Raw genomic sequence first — 22,015 nt, forward strand, 5'->3', positions numbered from 1 at the left:
CTTGTACCCTCACTACTAAGAGAAGCAACACAAGCAGGATCACCACCACCACCATATTCTCCTGCAAGCCACACATCACCCTGACTTGGCAAATAATGTCCATCATTCCTTTATTGTCACTAGGTTAGTGCATCCGCCATTAAGTGCGGGCACAATTGCACCACAAGATGTAGTTTCTCAGACTAACACTGCCTCATTACAGAGAAAAACAGACTTTTAAAAATTCATCCATATACAATAACAACTTGATGTATGAAAATCTGTTTTTTTTCATTTCTCTGCAGATTTGGAAGACAATTTGCATTTGTATAGTGCCTTAAACATAGCAAAATTCTTCAATGCATTTTACACAGTAACCCAGTGGTCATAAAAATACATGCATGTACATGGCAAGCAATATTCCTGCTAAGCTTTACGCATGCAGCAGCCTGGAAGGTACCATGCAAAATACTGCACAGCTGCACAAAACAATTTGTAGTTAAAGAACTGAAAAATATTGATCTCATACAACTATATTTTAAGAGGAACAAAGATTGTGACATCTGGTATAGTGACACTGAACAGGAAATGTTGGCATAGCAATTCATAATGGTAAATGTTGACACAAAAAAACATGAAAATGTGCAGATAGGAACTGTGCTCACAGCACAAGAGTTGTAAAAATCTAGGGTTGTTTTCAATTAACAATAGCAATTACATTTCATAAACTGTTTTGCACAGGAGCTCCAAAAAGAGTGGAAAGAGTGGAGTGGGGGACAGACAGTCCTAAGAGTCCCTGATCTCTAAATACTTGCCCCTCACTTTCATGGAAAGCCAACAGATAGTCAAGATTAGACTTAGTTACATTAGATGCAAAGAATGAGTGTTTAGTGCAAACAAAATGCTCCTCAGTGAGAGGAGTGGAAAGAGGGAGATAAGGGAATAAACAAAGAAAGGAGAGAGAGAGAGAGAGAGAGGAAGGAGTGGGGGCCTAGGGGGAGGGAGGGAGAAAGAGGCGGGCTGTGGGAGACAGAGAGGAGAGAGGGGTGGGGGGAGAGAGAGACACAGAGACAGAAAGATAAAGAGAGAGAGAGGCGGGCTGTGGGAGAAACAGAGAGGAGAGGTGGCAGGAGAGAGAGAGAGACACACACACACAGACAGATAAAGAGAGAGAGAGACACAGAGACGCAGAGAGAGAGAGAGACAGACAGACAGAGAGAGACACAGAGAGAGAGAGACAGACAGAGAGAGAGAGAGACAAAGGAGAAAACAGGGAGAGAACGAAAAACTAAAAAAAAACTGAAGGGAAAAACTTGACTGGCAGCCAATTTTAACACTTTAGCACTTTCCATCCAATTTCTCCCATATCTGCAAGACTGAGCCACCTAATTCCTGATCAACTATCTTAAAAAAAACAAAACACTATTACATATTTGTATCCTCGCCAGTGAAAATTTAACTCTTGAGCATCATTTCTAATTTCTGCCAACGATGCAGTTCCCAACTCAGCACTGCAATAAATGAAGGTTTGAGATTTCCCAACAAATGATCTGGCAAGGATGTACATTAGATAAGTCTCAATGAATATTATGGCATGTAGGAGAAAGTGAGGATTGCAGATGCTGGAGATCAGAGCTGAAAATGTGTTGCTGGAAAAGCGCAGCAGGTCAGGCAGCATCCAAGGAACAGGAGAATTGACGTTTCGGGCATAAGCCCTTCTTCAGGAATGAGGAAAGTGTGTCCAGCAGGCTAAGATAAAAGGTAGGGAGGAGGGACTTGGGGGAGGGGCATTGGAAATGCGATAGGTGGAAGGAGGTTAAGGTGAGGGTGATAAGGTGAGGGTGATAGGCCGGAGTGGGGGGGTGGGGGTGGAGAGGTCAGGAAGAAGATTGCAGGTTAGGAAGGTGGTGCTGAGTTCAAGGGTTGGGACTGAGACAAGGTGGGGGGAGGGGAAATCTGAGTTCATCCCTTGTGGTTGGAGGGTTCCTAGGCGGAAGATGAGGTGCTCTTCCTCCAATCGTCGTGTTGCTATGGTCTGGCGATGGAGGAGTCCAAGGACCTGCATGTCCTTGGTAGAGTAGGAGGGGGAGTTGAAGTGTTGAGTCACGGGGTGGTTGGGTTGGTTGGTCCGGGTGTCCTAGAGGTGTTCTCTGAAACGTTCCGCAAGTAGACGGCCTGTCTCCCCAATATAGAGGAGGCCACATCAGGTGCAGCGGATGCAGTGAATGATGTGTGTGGAGGTGCAGGTGAATTTGTGGCGGATATGGAAGGATCTCTTGGGGCCTTGGGAGCGAAGTAAGGGGGGAGGTGTTGGCGTAGCCACATGCTCCAACTAACAATGTTCTGAAGATTTGTTTTAAACTCTGACAGCACACTGCTGAATTTGGTACGATTGTAATATAAAGATCACCCGGATCACATCACAAGGTGTGCACATGAAAGAATGACTTGCATTTATACAACAACTGAAGATTTTGCATCTGCCCCGAACATATCAAGCACTCCACACACGATGAATCATTCTGAAATGCCACAATTCCGATATTTATGAAATGTAAAAGCTATTTGCATACTCTGATATCCCACAAACTGCAAAAGTTTGAAGGATCACCTGATTTGCAGTGACATCCGTAGTAGACCCGAACCATAGCCAGGTCACTGACTGTGCTTGCTTCTCTTCGAAAGTGTGATGGGAACATTGAAGCATCCACTTAACAGGCAAATTGAGCCTCTATTTAAACAGGTCAATTCAGAGAATATGAGAGCTTTAACAAGTGTGTGCTTGAGGAGAAAGAGGAATACTAGAGGGATAATAATAAGCAAGCAAGTGCCAGGAATCAGGACAACTACTCAGGGTGGAGTATAAAGGCCAACACATACAAGGTAGGTCAAGCAGCATGCTTTCCCATTCTGTGCGATTTCAGGACATAGCTTCAGACGAGCAGGAAAATCCCGAAATGTCGATTTTCCTGCTCCTCGGATACTGCCTGACCTGATATGGGCGAAATACTGGCAAATGGGACTAAACTGCCTTAGGATGTTTGGTCAGCATGGACAAGTTGGACCAAAAGGTCTGTTTCCTTGTTGTACATCTCCATGAGTCTATCTGTCTGGAAGAGTGGAGAATGAAGAATTTTGGCAACATGTCTCTCTCAGCAATATTCAAGTTCTGTACGGCCAAGTGAGTGTTTAAATTATATTGTTAAAATGTGTTTTCAGATGTGAAACCACAATTTTCTGAATCAGAGACAACAGTGTATCCCTTTAAACTGCCTTCAAAACATCCAAGATTTGGTTTAAAGTCCATTACAATCGCTGACCAGTGTTTTCATTAACTATGTTTTTATGCACAAATAGGAGTGCTCCTTATAGCAAATATACAACCAGTTGGTAACAAAACACTTATGACTAGGTTCAAAGCCCATTCTTATCACTTGAGCATATGACGAAGGCTTGATACTTCATGACAATACTGAGGGAGTGCTGACTGTCTTTAGTTTAATAAGACGTCAAGATCAAGACTCTTCGTCCATGCAGGCAATTGAGGTACACATTGAATGCATTCATTATCTCAATATCCAGGCCAACATTCCTCCCTCAACATTTATAGAGAGGTTTACAGAAGTGTTTTAGGACACTCCAGAGCACATAAAACAATTTGCACACAGCAAGATATCACAAACAGCAATGAAACACTGAAGTACAGCCTTGCTGCAGTACACTGGAATCAGACAGATGACGGCTCCAGATATTTCGGCAAACAATTCAAGCTGACACGCCTGCAAAGTAGAGATGCCAGCTTCAATAGAGGCTCAGTTGGATCTCTCAGAGGTGGATGCAAACAATCCCCACACACTTTTCTAAGGAAGTATGACCAAGTTTTACCAGAAGGGGTTCCCTATCCCATACACAATGTGGAACAAAATGCTTATCCAAAACAAAGAGGGTATTTCTCAAACTTTAATGTGACGACTCCCAATTTGTTTTCTTCTCCCCTCTCAAAGTTGGGAGGACAGTTCTGTACCTTTTGAACATTGAAACGTTTTCTACTAAGCCCAAATACATTAAATATATTTAGCAATGGAATGGGAGGCGTGGAATACAGTCAAAAACAGTTGCGGGTTTTCTTTTCATCTATTGCCTTTCAGTCACCAAATAAACTGGAGAGGGGGCTGGTGGTAGAGGCAAGAGAGCCACTGTCTAACAGTAACAAGCATGGGCTGCAACTAACTGTTTCTCTTTCTCCCCCGACAAAATTGCTTTGCAAATCTACACCAAAGCTAGCGCTGAGAGGAACACATCATAAATTAACTTTGATTAACTCAACTTCAGGCACTTTTGGTTAGATTAGATTAGGTTAGATTCCCTACAGTGTGGAAACAGGCCCTTCGGCCCAACCAGTCCACACCGACCCTCCAAAGTGTAACCCATTTCCTTCTGACTAATGCACCGAACACTATGGGCAATTTATAATGGCCAATTCACCTGACCTGCACATCTTTGGATTGTGGGAGGAAACTCACGTAGACACGGGGAAAATGTGCAAACTCCACATAGACAGTCGCCCGACGCTGGAATCAAACCTGGGATCCTGGTGCTGTGAGGCAGCAGTGCTAACCACTATAACAGAAAAAGGTGAATGGGTGGGGAAGAAGGGGGTAGCAAAGGAGACAGATGGAAAGAGATAATTAGAACCACGACTTAGAAGTCACCGCTGGCCTGCACACTTACAAATTCCTTCTCGACAGATTCTCACTTCAGTTCACCACACCATCCAAATCAAAACTAAAAAAAGGTTAGTCTTGGTTAAAAAATGCTCAGCTCAGTCGAGTGACCCTGTTCACAGAAAAGTTACCGTCCTGAAGAGTTCCACCTCGTGTCATGGCCCAGTCAAGAAAATCAATCATCTGGTCATTGCCATATTGTTGCTTGTGGGAGCTTGCTGTGCACACACTGGCTACCACTTATCCTACATGACAACAGTGACCGGACTTCAGAAAATTCTTCACAAACTGTAAAGCACAACTGGAGATGTCCAGTGGCCGTGAGAAGCACTATACAAATGAAACTTCTTTTCTCCTGGACAAAACATGTGGACCCAGAACTCCAGTGAAACAGCACGTACACCTAAATTCTGACAGCAAGGTGATATTTCTTATTAGAAATATTTCTGGGCAAGTTCCTGTACAATGCTAGTTGAACCAAACACATCACTAACAATATTTTTTAAACCAAACAATCGAGTCGGCCAGGGTGGGGTGGGGAACTAAATAAAACAACTGATTTCAAAATTGGGTTTTAAAGGATTATCAAAAGTATTTGATAAACTTCATTTGATACACACTGTAGTTGTGAAAGTAACTCATATGATTGTCGAGCTTGCCTTGAGCAGCAAAGAATCATACATGGATGACAACATGATAACTGCGGTTAGATCTGACTCTAATTTATACTTCCACAGGTGAAGATGTTCACCCACAAGAATAACACTGTCACCACATGATAAAAAGAACTCTTTAAAATGCACATTTCCATCTATAATGTCGGGACAACTTGAAATTCTATATTACTGCAGTCTCTAGAATAATGAGACACACTTCATAAGTAATACTTTTTCCCATGCAAGATATTTTAAAGAGACGAAATATTAGCAAGGGGCGGAGATAAATCACATCGCAACGTTTTTTTTAAAAAAGTAGGAATGGAAGCCTTTCTTAAAGTCACAGGCACAACTTTCACTAGATCCCACTTTACAAAAACATTTTAATGATCCAACTTTTGACACAAACAACTACCACATAACCATGAATCAGTGAAATTCAACTTTATATTACATTAAATCCCAAAGCCTTGCATAATGTTTTAGAAATGTCATCCTGTCCAATTTCAATGCACTGACTGAATAAATCAAATCTCCTTTTTATTACACGGGATTTTCACCGGAATTTTGGGGATTCAAACAACTTGCGAAAAATGGATCAGTGGTTATGTCCAGATTCATACACTTAAACACGAAATCATCAGAATCACTGACAGATTAGTGTGTGTCTGGGAGATAAAATTATAAAATAATATCAGAAAATTCTGGAAATTTAGATATTTTAATTTCTGCAATGTTTTAACGAATCAATATTTTCAACATTCGAATATGGGAAGCTCAGATTTTTCATAAATAAATCTCATATTTTTCCAAATCGAACCATCACAATCTGTCAACCGGTGTACAATTTAATTCTAATGAGGAGCCTCAATAGTATGCCCTTTTCAAACGCACACAGCCAATTAAAATTTATGTTTTTTTCTCTTTAAATAGCCTGCATCTGCCCTGCCTTCTCAATGTGATATATTCTGACTATAACATTTAAAAAATATATTTAGTTACAAATCTAAGCAAAACTAGGAAATCGGTTTGAATCTCAGAATGGTAAAAAGAAGTAATTCACATTGCAAGAATAAGGGTTTCCTTTCTTAACTGAACATTAAAGAAAACAGGCCCTGTCCATGCTTAATCCCCGACTCTCAATTTTTGTTGCAGCCAGACTAGCGCGACGTGTCGCCCTTACCCTCCCTAATCCAAACCCAGGCTTTATTATGCACATTAGGCCCGTTAACCACAGTAATCTAGGAGAAGAGGTTGACAGGACTAAATTTTCACACAAATTAGCAAAAGTTTGGAAGGAAAAACACACCCATATCAGAACAAATAAACTGTAAGCCTTAACGACTGTTAAGTCACAAAGCTTGATTTAGTTTAGAGGCTTTTAAACACTTACCTTTTGGTTCTGTTGGGCCAACATTGGCCAGGATGAAGAGGGTCACCATGGTTGATATCAAAGTCTTCCTCCCCATCCTGGAACTGGAAACCTCTTGATGCAGTTCAAAATCAAAACCCACCTTCCCCACAAACACACAAGCCTTGGTTACAATTGAATAAAAACTAAAATAAAACTCAGGGATGCAGGGCAAGCCCAATAAAAGTTGTTTTTGGGAGAGCACTTAGAACTGTCAGTTTTATTTAAAGCAATCTCTCAAAGAATAACAACTATTTTAGGCACCCTAAATTAAATTTTCTTGAATCTTCTCTGAACAAATATTAAATAAAGTGATCTTGGCAGTTAAATTGGAACAAATCTTTCATTCTGTTCATGAGGGTGGGGGAATAATCTGTACTTTTCACCCCCTGACTCCACAAAGTCTTTTTTGATGAGATTGTTGGTGAGAATAAGGTGAAAAAAATAAGTCCCCTCTTCTATATTTTGTTTCTGAAGGATTAATTTTTCCACAACAGCAGAAGAAATCTTCCTCAATCCCCTTCTGCAAAAAAACTCTGGAAATCACATTGGAGTTGTAAAGCTTGTGGCTTCACTGCCAAAGTCCCCAGTGCAAGAGAGCCCTCATTTCCTTCTTTTATATCATCTTCAAACTCCTTTTTTAAAAATATATTTATATTTCCTTTTAAGTCGATGATATCACGGGAAGATGAAACTGTCCGCTTTCTTCCCCCACATTACCAGTCCTGAGAGGAGAGAAAATTAAAAATAAAATCCTTTCAGGAAACAATCTGTCGAGAAAACGACAAACATAAACCAAAATATCCTCCAAGACAATTTTCCTTGAGCCGATATCAACTTGATTTTCTTTGGCTTTCTGCCTGGGCTTCCTCTTCTTTTTTTTCCTCTATTGCAAAGTCGCCCAAAGAAAATATCAAAAAGATCTCTAATTCACCATAGGAACAAAACAAAAAAAAATGTTTAATAAATTATCAGAACACCAGGCGCCAAACTGCATAACAAAATCCTTGAAGGTTTTTTTCCCCCTTTTGGCTTCAACACATTCCAAAGTGATTTTCTTTTTCCCAATTTTTTTTCTCTTTCTCTTGTGTTTCTTCTTTATAAAATAAATTGAAATGTAATTGTTTTTCTGAGGGAGGGGAACTGGTGCACAAGCAACAAAATAAAAATACGATTTTGAGGAGCAGAGCAGCCTTGAACCTTAAACCATGCGCAAACTTCTTCTGGCTGTGTCGAGTAAACAAGCACCGCCAGCCCAGAGAGGAGAGGGAGGGGAGAGTAAGGGATACTCGACAACTACAAAAATCTGAACCAGGATTTTACAGTTTCATGGACTGGACTGATAAAAACCCAGAGAGAGACAGAGAGAGAGAGAAATCTAAAATCTGGACTGTGGTTGTAATAAAGAGAAAAAGAAAACAGGTTTTACAAGAGTACAGTGTGTCGGAGACATTGAAAATGTGAGTGGAGCCGCAACACAGTGGATGAGACTGAAGGCAAAACAACAATCCAGTGATGAGATAATGGTTATTGTTAAACGACATTTTGAAACTTATCAATGTAAAATATGAATGTTTGATGAGTACGTGCACTTTTCTTTAATCCATATTTTAACAAATGTCTTAATGTTCTTTAATTCCATTCAAATGCTCTCTTCATCAGACCTCCATTCCTGAGCCCGCCCAAAACTTTCTGGTCTGTATCCCAAGTCACACCAAGTCCTATTTACCCATCACCCTTGTGTGCATTGACCTAGAGCCATATACATTCCTCCCATCGACCAACCAGGTCATACCCTTTACCTGTGTTCATCCATCACTACCTCACCACTCAGCTCTTCTCCCACCCAAACCCCTCGCCACTCCCCACTTTATCTGCAGCTCCCCTTAGACCACCCTCAGGCCCAAAGAAGGATTACATCCGAAACACTGACTTCTCCACCTCCTGGTGCTACCTGGCTTGCTGCGTTCTTCCAGCATCTTGCTTGTCTACCTTGGATTCCAACATCTGCAGTTTTTTTTTGTCACTTGATCTGCATTGACATCGAGTTTGAAGATTATTTAAAATTCTGGTCTTTGTTTCAATGCCCTCTGCAGCCTGCTCCCTCCCTCTTTGTGTTATCCATTTCTGTAATAAGGAAGAAAACTAACTTGCTGTCCTTCCTGATCTGGCCAAAATGTGACTCCAGATCCACAACAACGTGGTTGACTCGTAACTGCCCTCTTGAAATAGCAAGCAAGCCATTCAATTTAAGGGCAACTGGTCCAACCAGCAACATCCAAGAAAGAATGATCTCGCCCAGCCCCAGTTTGAGATATCTGTGCCTTTGGAATTCTGGCCTCTTGCACACACTCTGTTTCCATTGCTCCCCAATTGGGAGCTGTGATTTCAGTTACTCAGACCCGAATTCCTTCCTAAATCTCGCTCTCACCTTTCCTTTTGGATGAAGTTTTTTGCTCATCTCTTTCACTCAGTCTTAAGTGATGTTTTATAACCCTACATCAAAAGCATCATTATTAATGAACGTTGTAGACAGTCGTGAATTTTTTTATTCATTCATGAGAGTAGGACAACATTTATTGCCAAGAGGACAGTTAAGAGGCATATGGGCAGCATGGTGGCTCAGTGGTTAGCACTGCAGCTTCACAGGAACGGGGGTTCCATTCTGTCTGTGTGGTGTTTGTACGTTCTCCCCATATATGCGTGAGTTTCCTTCCACAATCCAAATATGGTATAGTTAGTAATTTTGCAGATTACACCAAAATTGGAGGTGTAGTGGTCAGCAAAGAAGGTTACCTCAGAGTACAACGGGATCTTGATCAGATGGGCCAATGGTCTGAGGAGTGCCAGATGGAGTTTAATTTAGATAAATGCGAGTTGCTGCAATTTGGAAAAGCAAATCAGAGCAGCATTTATACACTTAATGATAAAGTCCAAGGGAATGTTGCTGAACAAAGGGACCTTGAAGTGCAGGTTCATAGCTCCTTGAAAGTAAAGTTGTAGGTAGATAGGATAGTGCGGAAGGCATTTGGTATGCTTTCCTTTATTGGTCAGAGTATTGAGTACGGAAGTTGGGAGGTCATGGTGTGGCTGTACAAGACATTGGTTAGGCCAATCCTATCGGAAGGATGTTGTGAAACTTGCAAAGGTTAAGAAAAGATTTACAAGGATGCTGTCAGGGTTGGCGGATTTGTGCTATAGGGAGAGGCTGAATAAGCTGGGGCTGTTTTTGCTGGAGCATTGGAGGCTGAGGGGTGATCTTCCAGTGGTATATGAAATCATGAGGGGCATGAATAGGATAAATAGACAAAGTCTTTACCCTGGGGTGGGGGAGTCCAGAACTAGAGGGCATAGGTTTAGAGTGAGAGGGGAAAGATATCAAAGGGACCTAAGGGACGGCTTTTTCACGTAGAGGATTGTGCATGTATGGAATGAACTGTCAGAGGAAGTAATGGAGGCTATTGCAGCATTTAAAAGACATCTGGATGGGTATATGAATAGGAAGGATTTAGAGGGATATGCTCCATGTGCTGGTAAATGGGACTAGATTAGGTTAAATATCTGGTCAGCATGGACGAGTTGGACCAAAGGGTCTGTTTCCATGCTGTACATCTCTAAAACTCTATGTGCAGGTTAGGTGAATTGGCTGTGCTAAATTGCCCATAGTGTTCAGGGCTGTGTGGGCTAGGTGCATATAGCAGGGCTAAATGTAGAGTAGTAGAGGAACGTGTGTGGGTGGGTTACTCTTTGGAGGGTTGGTGTGGATTTGTTGGGCCAAATGGCCTGTTCCCAAGCTGTAGGCATTCTATAAAACTCTATTGCTGTGGGTCTGGAGTCACATGTAGGCCATTTCTTTCCATAAAGGGCATGAGTGAACCATATGAGTTTTTCCCCAACAATTAGCCATGGTCAGACTCTTAATTCCAGATGGTTATCAATTCAAATTCCACCACCTCCTGTGGTAGGATTTGAACTCAGATCCCCAGAGTATTACCTGGAGTCTCTGGATTAATAGTCCAGTAACAATACCACGAGGCCATCATCGTCCCTATCAATTAATAAAGGAAATACTTGCATTTATATAGCACCTTTCATGACTTCCTTCACCCCAAAGCTTTTTACAGCCAACTAAGTACCTTATAAAGAGTCCTTACTTTTGTCACTGCAGACAATTTAAACTTGTTAATTGATCATTCATCGTGCAATATATTCTCAAGATGCTGGATTTTTTAATGTTTTGCTTTCTGTGCAAGTATTTATTCATTTTATGCTAAATTTTCACTTTGATTTACTATATATTCTTGGCATTTTGTGTATCCAGTGTCAGCATTGAATTATTACTCAGGAATATCATATATTAAATACTCCACTCAAAGTGCCTACTGCCCCAGCTGAAAAGAGTTCCCCCTATTGGATCTGTGTGGTATTTTTCACATTTTACGCCACCTTAAGTGTATTAGATTACTTACAGTGTGAAAACAGGTCTTTCAGCCCAACAAGTCTACACCAACCCAAACCCATTCCCCTACATTTACCCCTTCACCTAACACTACAGGCAATTTAGCATGGCTAGCTCATCTAACCTGCACATTTTTTTGTATTGTGGGAAGAAACCAGAGCACCCAGAGGAAACCCACGCAGACACAGGGAGAATGTGCAAACTCCACACAGAGAGTCGCCTTGAGGCAGGAATTGAACCCAGGTCTCTGGTGCTATGAGGCAGCACTGCTAACCACTGTGTCACCATGCCACCCCAAGAGTTAAAAACTCTGTTATTTGTATCATAACTCACACCAAGTCCCATTCACCCGACACCCCTGTGTGGGATCAACAATGGCTCCCAATCTCATGAATCATAAATTACCATATTTTTAGAATTCCTTCATGTCTTACCCCTCCCTTTCTCTGTAATCTCTTCCAACCAAATAACACTCTGAGATATCTGTATACATCCAATTTTTACCTTGCATGGATTAACAGTTTTAATCATTTCACCATGCATTCAGCTGCTTTGTTCATAAACATTGGACTATCCTCTATAGCCTACTTTGCTCATCTATTTCTCTCTCTGTCCTCCTTTAAAATAATACTTAAAACTTACTTGTTTGACCAAGTCTTTTGTCTCCCTGTCCTAATATGTCCTTAGCTGGAAATGTGTTGCTGGAAAAGCGCAGCAGGTCAGGCAGCATCCAGGGAACAGGAGAATCGACGTTTCGGGCATAAGCCCTTCTTCAGGAATAAGCCCTTCCTGAAGAAGGGCTTATGCCCGAAACGTCGATTCTCCTGTTCCCTGGATGCTGCCTGACCTGCTGCGCTTTTCCAGCAACACATTTCCAGCTCTGATCTCCAGCATCTGCAGACCTCACTTTCTCCTAATATGTCCTTACATGGTTCAGGGTCAAATTTTATTTCCTTATGCATCAGTGAAGTAGCTTGAGACGTTTTACCACAGAAAGGCACTATGAAAGCGCAAGGTTTTGTTGCTAAATTCCCTCCCTAACAGCATAGTCAGGGTTTGAGCCACATGAACTGCAGCAGGTCAAGATGACAGCCCACCAATACCTTCTCAAGAACCATTGATGACATGATGGCTCAGTGACTAGTCCTCACAGTGCCAGGGACCCAGGTTTGATTCCAGCCTCTGTTGACTCTCTGTATGGGGTCTGCATATTCTCTGTGGGTCTGCATATTCTCTATGGGTTTGCTCCAGTTTCCTCCCACATTCCAAAGATATGCCATTGCTAAATTGTGTGGGTTAGGTGGATTAGCCATGGGGAAATGGAGGGTTATGGGGTGGGTCTGATGTGGACTTGATGGCCTGATTTTACACTGTCGGGATCCTTTGTTTAAGAATAGGCAATAAATGCTGGTATGGCCAGGGATATCCTACATTCCATAAACAAGTAAGCAAAATGATTTTGAGTGAAAAGACGGCAAGAAGATTTTGTGTTGTGAAAATTACAAGCTAAGGCCATTGACCTGGCGAGCCAGACTGTTTCATTTTTACCATCTGTTACCAGGCTAATGTAGCATCTTGAGGAGAAAGTGAGGACTGCAGATGCTGGCGATCAGAGCTGAAAATGTGTTGCTGGAAAAGCGCAGCAGGTCAGGCAGCCTGCTGGACAAACTTTCCTCATTCCTGAAGAAGGGCTTATGCCCGAAACGTCGATTCTCCTGTTCCCTGGATGCTGCCTGACCTGCTGCGTTTTTCCAGCAACACATTTTCAGCTAATGTAGCATCTTCACTACTAACTCTCCCAAAAATGTCACAAGCAAGGGTCTGAACAGAAGCTAGTTTTCAGTAAGGAAGCCACAGTAAGTAAAATCCAGTCTGATGATGAGAGTCTCTGAAACCATGGTAAAATGCAGAGAGAAAAGAAATGGAAAAACCGTAAAGAATAGGGACTAAGATATGACATCAACACACGATAACAAAGAATCTTTAAAGTTCAGGGCAGCATATCAGACAAGAATCAACAAAGAGGTAAAATCAATGACTGCAGATGCTGGAAACCAGAGTCTAGATTAGAATGGTGCTGGAAAAGCACAGCAGTTCAGGCAGCATCCGAGGAGCAGTAAGATCGACGTTTCAGGCAAAAGCCCTTCATCAGGAATACAGGCAGAGAGCCTGAAGGGTGACGAGATAAATGAGAGGACGGTGGGGGTGGGGAGAAAGTAGCATAGAGTACAATAGGTGAGTGGGGGAAGGGATGAAGGTTGGGAGGGGGGGAGTGGAGTGGATAGGTGGAAAAGAAGATAGGCAGGTAGGACAAGTCATGGGGACAGTGCTGAGCTGGGAGTTTGAAACTGGGGTGAGGTGGGGAAAGGGGAAATGAGAAAACTGTTGAAGTCCACATTGATGCCCTGGGGTTGAAATGTTCCGAGGCAGAAGATGAGGCGTTCTTCCTCCAGGCATCTGGTGGTGAGGGTGCGGCGGTGAAGGAGGCCCAGGACCTCCAAAGAGCCAATGAATGAATGAGCCGATGAAAAAAACAACCTTACTGGAATTAACTCATTAACGTTCTGTGATTAAGTAGCACGTTTACAACATGACATTACTAAAATACATTGATTAATTCAAATTCACATGTTTGCAGGAATTAATCTTTAATTGTCTAGCAGCAAATGTTTCTAGGCTAAACATCATTTGACTCCTAATGTGGTAAATATGTGTGTAAACCCTTCATAGCATCAAAATATTACACAAGTGTTTTGCTCTGCTTGCCAGACAGTATTTAGACAGTGCTTCACCAGTACACACATGCTTCAACTTGTCTATCCTTCGAGCTGTCCTAATGAATCCATACTTAGTGGGCTACAGAAATGCAGAGAAAAGGAAGATTGCAGGTTCTTGTCAATACTATTTAATGTTTGAAGCAATGGCATTGCAATTATATTAGCAATCCCCAGCTAGAAAAAAGAAGGAAAAAAGATCAGGCAAAATTTCTATTCCGATGGCTAACCAGTAGCAAAAACAGAAATTGCTGGAAAAGCTCAGCAGATCTGGCAGAATCGGTGGAGATAAATCAAAGTTAATGTTTCAGGTTCAATAATCCTTCTTCAGAACACTAACCAGTGATCCCTGTGGAAAACTTGAACTTGAGCACACATCAGCTGAGAATAACATCAACTTGGACTGTGATGCATCCCGAGGGCAAACAGTCTATTTGCATCCCGATGAAGCATGAAAACCTGCTGGAGTCTGTGGAGGACATTAAGACCAGGGATATGAGTCAACTCATTCAGGTGATGTGGAGGAAAAGAAGTTGCATCAAATTAATTTGGCTCCCTAACCACCATGTCTGGCTTTGAATGGATCCACTTGCTTTCACTGATCATCAATGCAGTCCTCCTCAAGTGAATAGCTGCCAATGTTTGGAAGAGTTAAACTCAGAGCCCGCAATTATATATTGCTGTATTATCTTTTCTCTTTCTTAAAGATTAATTTCAGTATGCCTACCCTGCCCTGCTTTATTTTTATGATTTCTCTCTTGAACATCCTCACCTTACCTGTTGGTTTTCTTCAAATCTGTGCCCAGTTCTAATTTGTAACTGTCCCTTTGTGTTTTGTTGAGTTCATAGTACAAATGTCAAATTAAGGTTCACATAGTTTGTTGTATTATACTGCATTGGCCTAATTTGAGTTTGCCAACAGACAAAGTCACACCAGAATGTCAAAAATATAAAAAGCTAGCCTGAAATAATAATGATCCCCGGTATGGAGGGATTGCCTTGTTAGCAAAAGCTAAAAAGGTTGGGACTCTATTCACTGGCATTTCAAACAATGAGAGATAATCTCATTGATACGTATAGGATTCTTAATGGGCTTGACAGGGTAAATGCTGAAAGGATGTTTCCCTCATGGGAGATTCTAGGACCACAGGGCACAGTCACAGAATAAAGGAGGTGCCAGTTTAATACTGAGCTGAGGACAAGTTTCTTCTCTCAGTGGGTTGTAAGTCTTTGGAATTCTTTTCCACAGAAAGCAATGGGGCAGAGCCCTTTTGTATACTTAAGGCTGAAATACCTGTGTGGAGATTCTTGATCAGTAGAGAATCAAGGGTGATGGACAAATGCAGGAAAGTAGATGTTAGGAATATCAGATCAGCCATGATCCTACTGAATGATGGAGCAGGCTCAAGGTGTTGAATGGTCCAGTTCTGTTCTTATTTCTCATGGTCTTAACCAAAAAGCTGGAATCATTCAGCTGGTTGGGCACCATCAGTGGAGAGGAACAGATAACTCAGGGCACTATTCAAAGAAGAACAGAGGGCCCTGTGTCCTGGCCAATATCACCAAAAAGCAATTGATCTGATCATTGATACAGTATGTTTGTGGGAGCTTGCTATGTGCAAATTGGCTACCACATTTCCTACTTTGTTAAGTGAAAAGTTAATATTTCAAGCCATTGATATTTCATCTGAACTGAACCGAGTCAATACTGTTCAGTTTTCACTGGGTGATGCCTAGACACCCATTGGGGATCAGATATTCTCACTGAAATACAAACATTTTCTATTTGGGTTAAATCTCAAAAGGCCTAAATAACTAATGTGAGAGAGTGATATTTGATATCTATAGAAGACGGTGTCCAGTACACAGCTGGGACTTTTTGCACAATTTTGATCTAATAGGACTTTCACCTGGAGAATAATTAAATATTTATTTGCATTTTTCAAGAATTAATCATCCCAGTAATGCAAGTACTTCTTTTCAGATAAGGTCTTGTGTAAGTTCTATTTTGTATAAGTTCTGAAATTGGAAAAGGACTGTTTTAAAAATGAAATATTGTGGAAGAGATTACACTTTTTTTTAAAACAAGGGAGAAAACTCATTGTAAGTGATGTTTGCACTGTTGCTTTGTTCAACCAGGAGTTGGGGGGAGGAGACTGATTGTAGTTGAGAGTGTGTACGAAGTGAGATTCGGTAGCTGATTGGTTTATAGTGTTGTGAGCAGCTCAGGTGACTGTCTGCGTGGAGTTTGCACATTCTCCCTGTGTCTGTGTGGGTTTCCTCCCACAGTTAGATAGATTGGCCATGCTAAATTGCCTCATGGTTTGCAAGGATGTTCAGGCTAAGGTGGGATAACCATGGGAAATGCAGGGTTACAGAGATATGGTAGGGAGTGTGGGATGCTCTTTGGAGGTTGTCACTGCTATAATATAGACACTGTAGCAGTCAATTGTGCACAGCAAGATCCCAACATTGTCAAAGTGATAATGACCAAATAATCTGATGTTGACTGTGGGATAAATATTTCTCAGAATACTAGGAATAACACTCCAGCTCATCTTCGAATTGGCACCATAGAATATTTATATCTATGGCATAGGTAAACAGGACCTCATTTTCATAGTACAGTCAACCATCAGCATTGATTTATCTACTCAAGTCCTGGAGCAGGACTTAAACAAAAGAGAACACTATGAACTGAGCCACAGCCAACACAGAATAGGTAAATTTCCAACAAAAATGGAAAGGTTAGAAGCTGAAGATGAGAGCAGGATGACTGTCTGATGACAAGCGTTTTCTGATGTTCTGTCCAAGAATAAAGCTAATGAGTTCACTAATGTCATTCAGTGAAGAGAACATGGCACAACATCCAGTTTGGCTGTCACATCACATACTTCAATGATCCTAAGCCACAAAATGAAAAAAGATTCCTTAGACACCACATTCCAAACTCATGATCACTTCCATCTGGAAGGACAAGAGCAGGTGGAGGAGCAGAAGAACATGGAAACACTACCACTGCAAGTTCCCTCCGAGGCACACACCACCCTGACTTGGAAGTATATCATTGTTCCTTCACTGCTACTGGGTGAAAGTCCTGGAAATCTCCCCTGGCCGGCATTGAGGGTCAACATACTGCATATGAATTGCAGTTCAACAGGCAGCTCACCACCACCTTCTCAAGGGCAATAAATACTGGCCCAGCCAGTAATGCCCACATCCTTTGAGCAAATGCATAAAAAAGAGCAATCTAGCAAGGCACTTCATTATAAAACAGTTGCTTACAAAGAAGTCCACATTCTCCGAGCAAGTTAAGATGTGCAATAAGTGTCAGCTTTACTAACATCCAGCTGCCTGTCTTTTCACTGCCCTTCTTTCTGAGACTTATATCATGGACATCCACTGGATGCAGTGAGTTCCCATTGGCTACTGCAAATCAGCAACCAGGAGTCTCTCCCACTCTTAACTCCTTCCTATCAGGTCTATTGAAAGAATCTAAAGGCTAGTATTCATCCTATTTGGCCACGTTATAAATACAACTTCCACAGCAAACAAACCCTGCCATGGGACTCAAATCCCGTAACTTCTGGGCCAGGGATCAGGACTGGACTGCAAGACCTCCCTGTCATTCACATACTGAGAGAAATACCGAAAAACTAAATCACCACCCAAGGAATTTTACCATTTATAGATGAAGTTTCCAAACCTCGAACAGACTCGATTAAACATACTTCAGTTGTTTGTATGTTACACATTAGTCATGTCTTTAGTCGATTTATTTTACTTAGATTGTAGTTCCCTGCAATGCATCTAATGACCACTACATTATATCACAAATATGTGGTCTGGAAGTCTGGAAGGAATGGTTTGAAGTATGTAAAATAACGCAAGGAATGTAAAGGACAAGGGTTTGGTACTAATTAATTTGAAAGCTCAGAAATTGCTGATCAATTAATAGTTTCATAATCACCAAAATTGTTTGCTATTACCTCCAGTGAGCCAGCGGTCAAATAAGAAAAAGAGTATTTGAGGACCAGGATCACAAACAACTCCAAGGTTCAAGACAGAAATTACTGGAAAAGCTCAGTAGGTCTGGCAGCAACTTTGGAGAGAAATCAGAGTTAATGTTTCAGGTCCAGTGACCCTTGCTCAGAACAGATTGTAGCTAGGAAAAGTAAATGGGTATATGCTAAAGCTGGAGTTGGGAGAGGGGGGAGAGAAGTAAGCAAAAGTGAATTTGGAGACTAGAGAGAGAGAAAAACAATTAGGCAGACAAAGTCTGGGAGAATGAATAAATGCTCATGGGGGCTATTAATGGCTGACATGTGATGACAAGGCCTGGGGTGTGGGGATTGGGTGGGAGAAGGTGCTTAGGCCCTAAAATTATTGAATTTAGTATGTACTATACTTGATGATCCAAGGTCATGGTTTATTGGGAACCATCCAGTTCCCTGGGCATATATGTTCCAAAGACTTGGTCAATTTACAGAAGCACCATCAGTGAAGCCTTTGTAAGATCCTCCAAATACTACAACAGGAAAGGCAGCAGCAGATTCTCTCCCAAGCTGACAAGACCAGAATCAAGACACGAATCACTCAAAACTGGCCCTTTAGGTGGGACCTATTTTTCATATACCTGACACCAGACTCACAATCAACTTTTCCACTCTATCCTGCAGGAAGCTCTCAGGAGGTCAGTGATAAAGCTTTAGGGATGTGCTCAAAGTATGCCTGAAGAGGTCAGATATCTTTGAAATTCTGATTTGAGGAAAATTCATTTGAAAAGGCTCCAAACACACTGAGAGATTTCATCAGTAATATGTACAGATGAAGTTGAGGTGTCAGAGAGAACGCACAAAACTCCAAATATCTTATCTGCCTGAGCCATCAGACACCATCTGCCCTGCACGTGGCAGAATCTACAGATCACACCTTGGATTTACCAAAGATCCCAGATCCATCGAACTGGAGTGGAAACAAGTCATCTCAATCCTGAGAGACTGCTTCAGAGTAGGAAGAATTACCACTCATTACCTGTTGACTCATCATTCACAGAAACAGTACAAAGACAAGTCCTTAATCTGAGAATACAGTATAAAGTGATAACTTGTGCTTGACTGGAGCATCTTTGGCAACACACAGCTCCCACCCTTTTATTCAATACCTCACCTTTTCCAGTAATCACAAAATCTCTTTAAGAGAAAGATACTGGTGAATCCCCATGGAATAATATTATGTTCAGAAACAGACATTTATAATAGATTAAGTCAAGGGGTAAGGGAGAGAATTGCTTTCAATGGAGCCCATATGAAACACTTCTCTCCTTACTGAGCGAAAAGCCCCCTCATTTGGAGGAGATGCTTGGTCCAAGATTTTCCTCTCAAAGATTCCAGTGTCACAAATTTCAACAAAGTTACATTGGAAATTTTTAAAAAGACTTTTCCCAAAGGCCAGATGGTGATAGTGAGTATTATGGTGTTGAGCCATTCAAATCAAGAAGACTCTAGGTTCAATGGCAGGTCTCTATTGGCCTATATCTGCTCTCTGCTGGGAAGGTAATGAGTGTGCTAAAATGGGGTCTGGAAATGAGAAGTATTTAACTTAGCAGTTACAACCAGTGTGAGCACCAGTCAAGGCTGGATGGGAACAGAATTATATGTGAAGCCCTATGTAGCCAAATAGTCTGCACTAACCTCCTATACTGAGACTAGAAATAAAGGCCCTCTGGTGATGTACACTGAGAGTACAGTATCTCCAGAAAGGGATGTCACTTTTCACAGGGTGTGGTCAGAGTAGGATTTATTGCACACCCCTAATTGTCTTTGAGAAGTTGTGATAAGCTGTGTTCTTGAACTGCTATAGTCCATGTGCTGTAGGTAGATCCACACTGCTGTTGGTGAGGGAGTTCCACAATGGTGACCCAGCAACAATGAAGGAATGATGATATAGTTCCTCGTTAGAATGGTACATGGTTTAGAGGGGAAATTGTAGGTGACGGTGTTCCCATGATCCAAGATGGAGGAGGGGAAATATTTCTGGCTGTAAGAGCTGTTCCTTTTTTTGAGGTATTTTAGGTGTTGGAGGTGATTTCCTCGAATTCCAGGAGCAGCAATTACTGTTTTATATGCTGTTGCATTGTTTTGGAACTTTGGGAAAAAAAAGTCAAAACAACAGCAGTTTAGAGGGGAGAAGAGCAGGCGAAGGAAGCACATGGTGAGGACAGTGCGAGAGAGAAAACCTGCACAGTTACTGCCTTTGCTGTTTGAATTCGTGTATCGCTGGACACCGGAGTGCATCTGGGAAAATTAACAAACAGTGAAATTCAAAACTAATCTTGGAGGAACTGTTGGGCGAAGTTCACAGCACAGAATCAGATAAGTTAATTGTTGTTTTAAGTCTGTCCAATAGAAAGGCTGCAGTAGTGGGTACAGTGGATTCTTTCTTGATTATATGTTTTTGGAGATAAATCTCTTGATTAAACTTAAAATATAAGCCATAGCTATTAATTTAACCTGGGGCAGTGTTTGTAGAGGAATAAGACAGTGTTATTTTCTGGGTCTGTAGATTGTGAAGGAGCAAAAATGGCCTTTGCAGTGATTTGTACTTCTTGTCAGATGTGGGAGTTTAAAGAGAGTTTAAGGGTTACTGCAGATTATATCTGCCATAAATGCTGTTGGATGCAAATCTTATCAGATCGAGTGGATCGGTTGGAGAGACAAATAAAAGCGATGAGGAATTTGCAACAGTAACAGTATGTGATGGATGGCAATTATAGAAAGGGGGGAAAGTCTCAGATACAGTCACATACACGGGTTAACTCCAGGAAGGGTAAGAGAGGTAGGCAGCTCGGGCAGGAATCTTTTGTGGATATGTGTTGCTGGAAAAGCGCAGCAGGTCAGGCAGCATCCAGGGAACAGGAGAATCGACGTTTCGGGCATAAGCCCTTCTTCAGGAAAAGAAGGGCTTATGCCCGAAACGTCGATTCTCCTGTTCCCTGGATGCTGCCTGACCTGCTGCGCTTTTCCAGCAACACATTTTCAGCTCTGATCTCCAGCATCTGCAGACCTCACTTTCTCCTCTTTTGTGGATATACCCATTTCAAACAGATATGCTGTTTTGGAAAATGTAGGGGGTGATGGATTCTCAGGGGAACGTAGCACGAACAGCCAAGTTTCTGGTATTGAGACTGGCTCTAATGCAACGAGGGGTACGTCGGCTTCCAAGAGATCAATTGTGTTAGGAGATTCTGTAGTCCGAGGTACAGACAGACGTTTCTGTGGCCAGCAGAGAAAAAGCAGAATGGTGTGTTGCTTCCCTGGTGCCAGGATCAAGAATGTCTGAGAGGATGCAGAATGTTCTCACAGGGGGAGAGGGGCCAGCAGGAGGTCATTGTCCACATTGGAACCGACGACTTAGGAAGGGAAAAGGTTGAGACTCTGAAGGGAGTTACAGAGAGTTAGATAGAATTTAAAAAGGAGGTCCTCAAGGGTAGTAATATCTGGATTACTCCCAGTTCTATGAGCTAGTGAGGGCAGGAATAGGAGGGTAGAGCAGATGAATGCATGGCTGAGGAGCTGGTGTATGGGAGAAGGATTCACATTTTTGGATCATCGGAATCTCATTTGGGGTAGAAGTGACCTGTACAAGAAGGACGGATTGCACCTAAATTGGAAGGGGACTAATATACTGGCAGGGAAATTTGCTAGAGCTGCTTGGGAGGATTTAAACTAGTAAGGTGGGGGGGGGGGGGTGGCGGGACCCAGGGAGATAGTGAGGAAAGAGATCGGTCTGAGATGGGTACAGCTGAGAACAGTCAGGGCAGGCAGAGACAAGGTAGGACTAATGTTTTATGTGCAGTAGATGTGATCTATATGGACTTCAGTAAGGCGTTCGACAAGGTTCCCCATGAGAGACTGATTAGCAAGGTTAGATCTCAGGGAATACAGGGAGAACTAGCCATTTGGGGATACAGAACTGACTCAAAGGTAGAAGACAGAGGGCATAAGAGTTAC

The 22,015-nt window shown here is 41.9% G+C and overlaps 1 protein-coding gene across 2 annotated transcripts in view; it reads right to left on the minus strand.

Moving 5' to 3' along the window:
• The window catches only part of LOC122565433 (insulin receptor-like), a 270,454-nt gene extending 262,461 nt beyond the window's left edge, over nt 1-7,993 (minus strand). For both annotated transcript variants that reach the window (XM_043721410.2, XM_043721409.2), the window contains exon 1: nt 6,753-7,993. In XM_043721410.2, the coding sequence (XP_043577345.1) occupies nt 6,753-6,828 (76 nt within the window). In that variant the 5' untranslated portion in view covers nt 6,829-7,993. The remainder of the gene's footprint in view (nt 1-6,752) is intronic.
• Nucleotides 7,994-22,015: the final 14,022 nt, after the last annotated feature.

Source organism: Chiloscyllium plagiosum, unplaced genomic scaffold (genome assembly GCF_037043375.1).
Source record: "Chiloscyllium plagiosum isolate Xiang-an unplaced genomic scaffold, Cpla_swu_hap1 HiC_scaffold_28, whole genome shotgun sequence".
NCBI lineage: Eukaryota > Metazoa > Chordata > Chondrichthyes > Orectolobiformes > Hemiscylliidae > Chiloscyllium > Chiloscyllium plagiosum.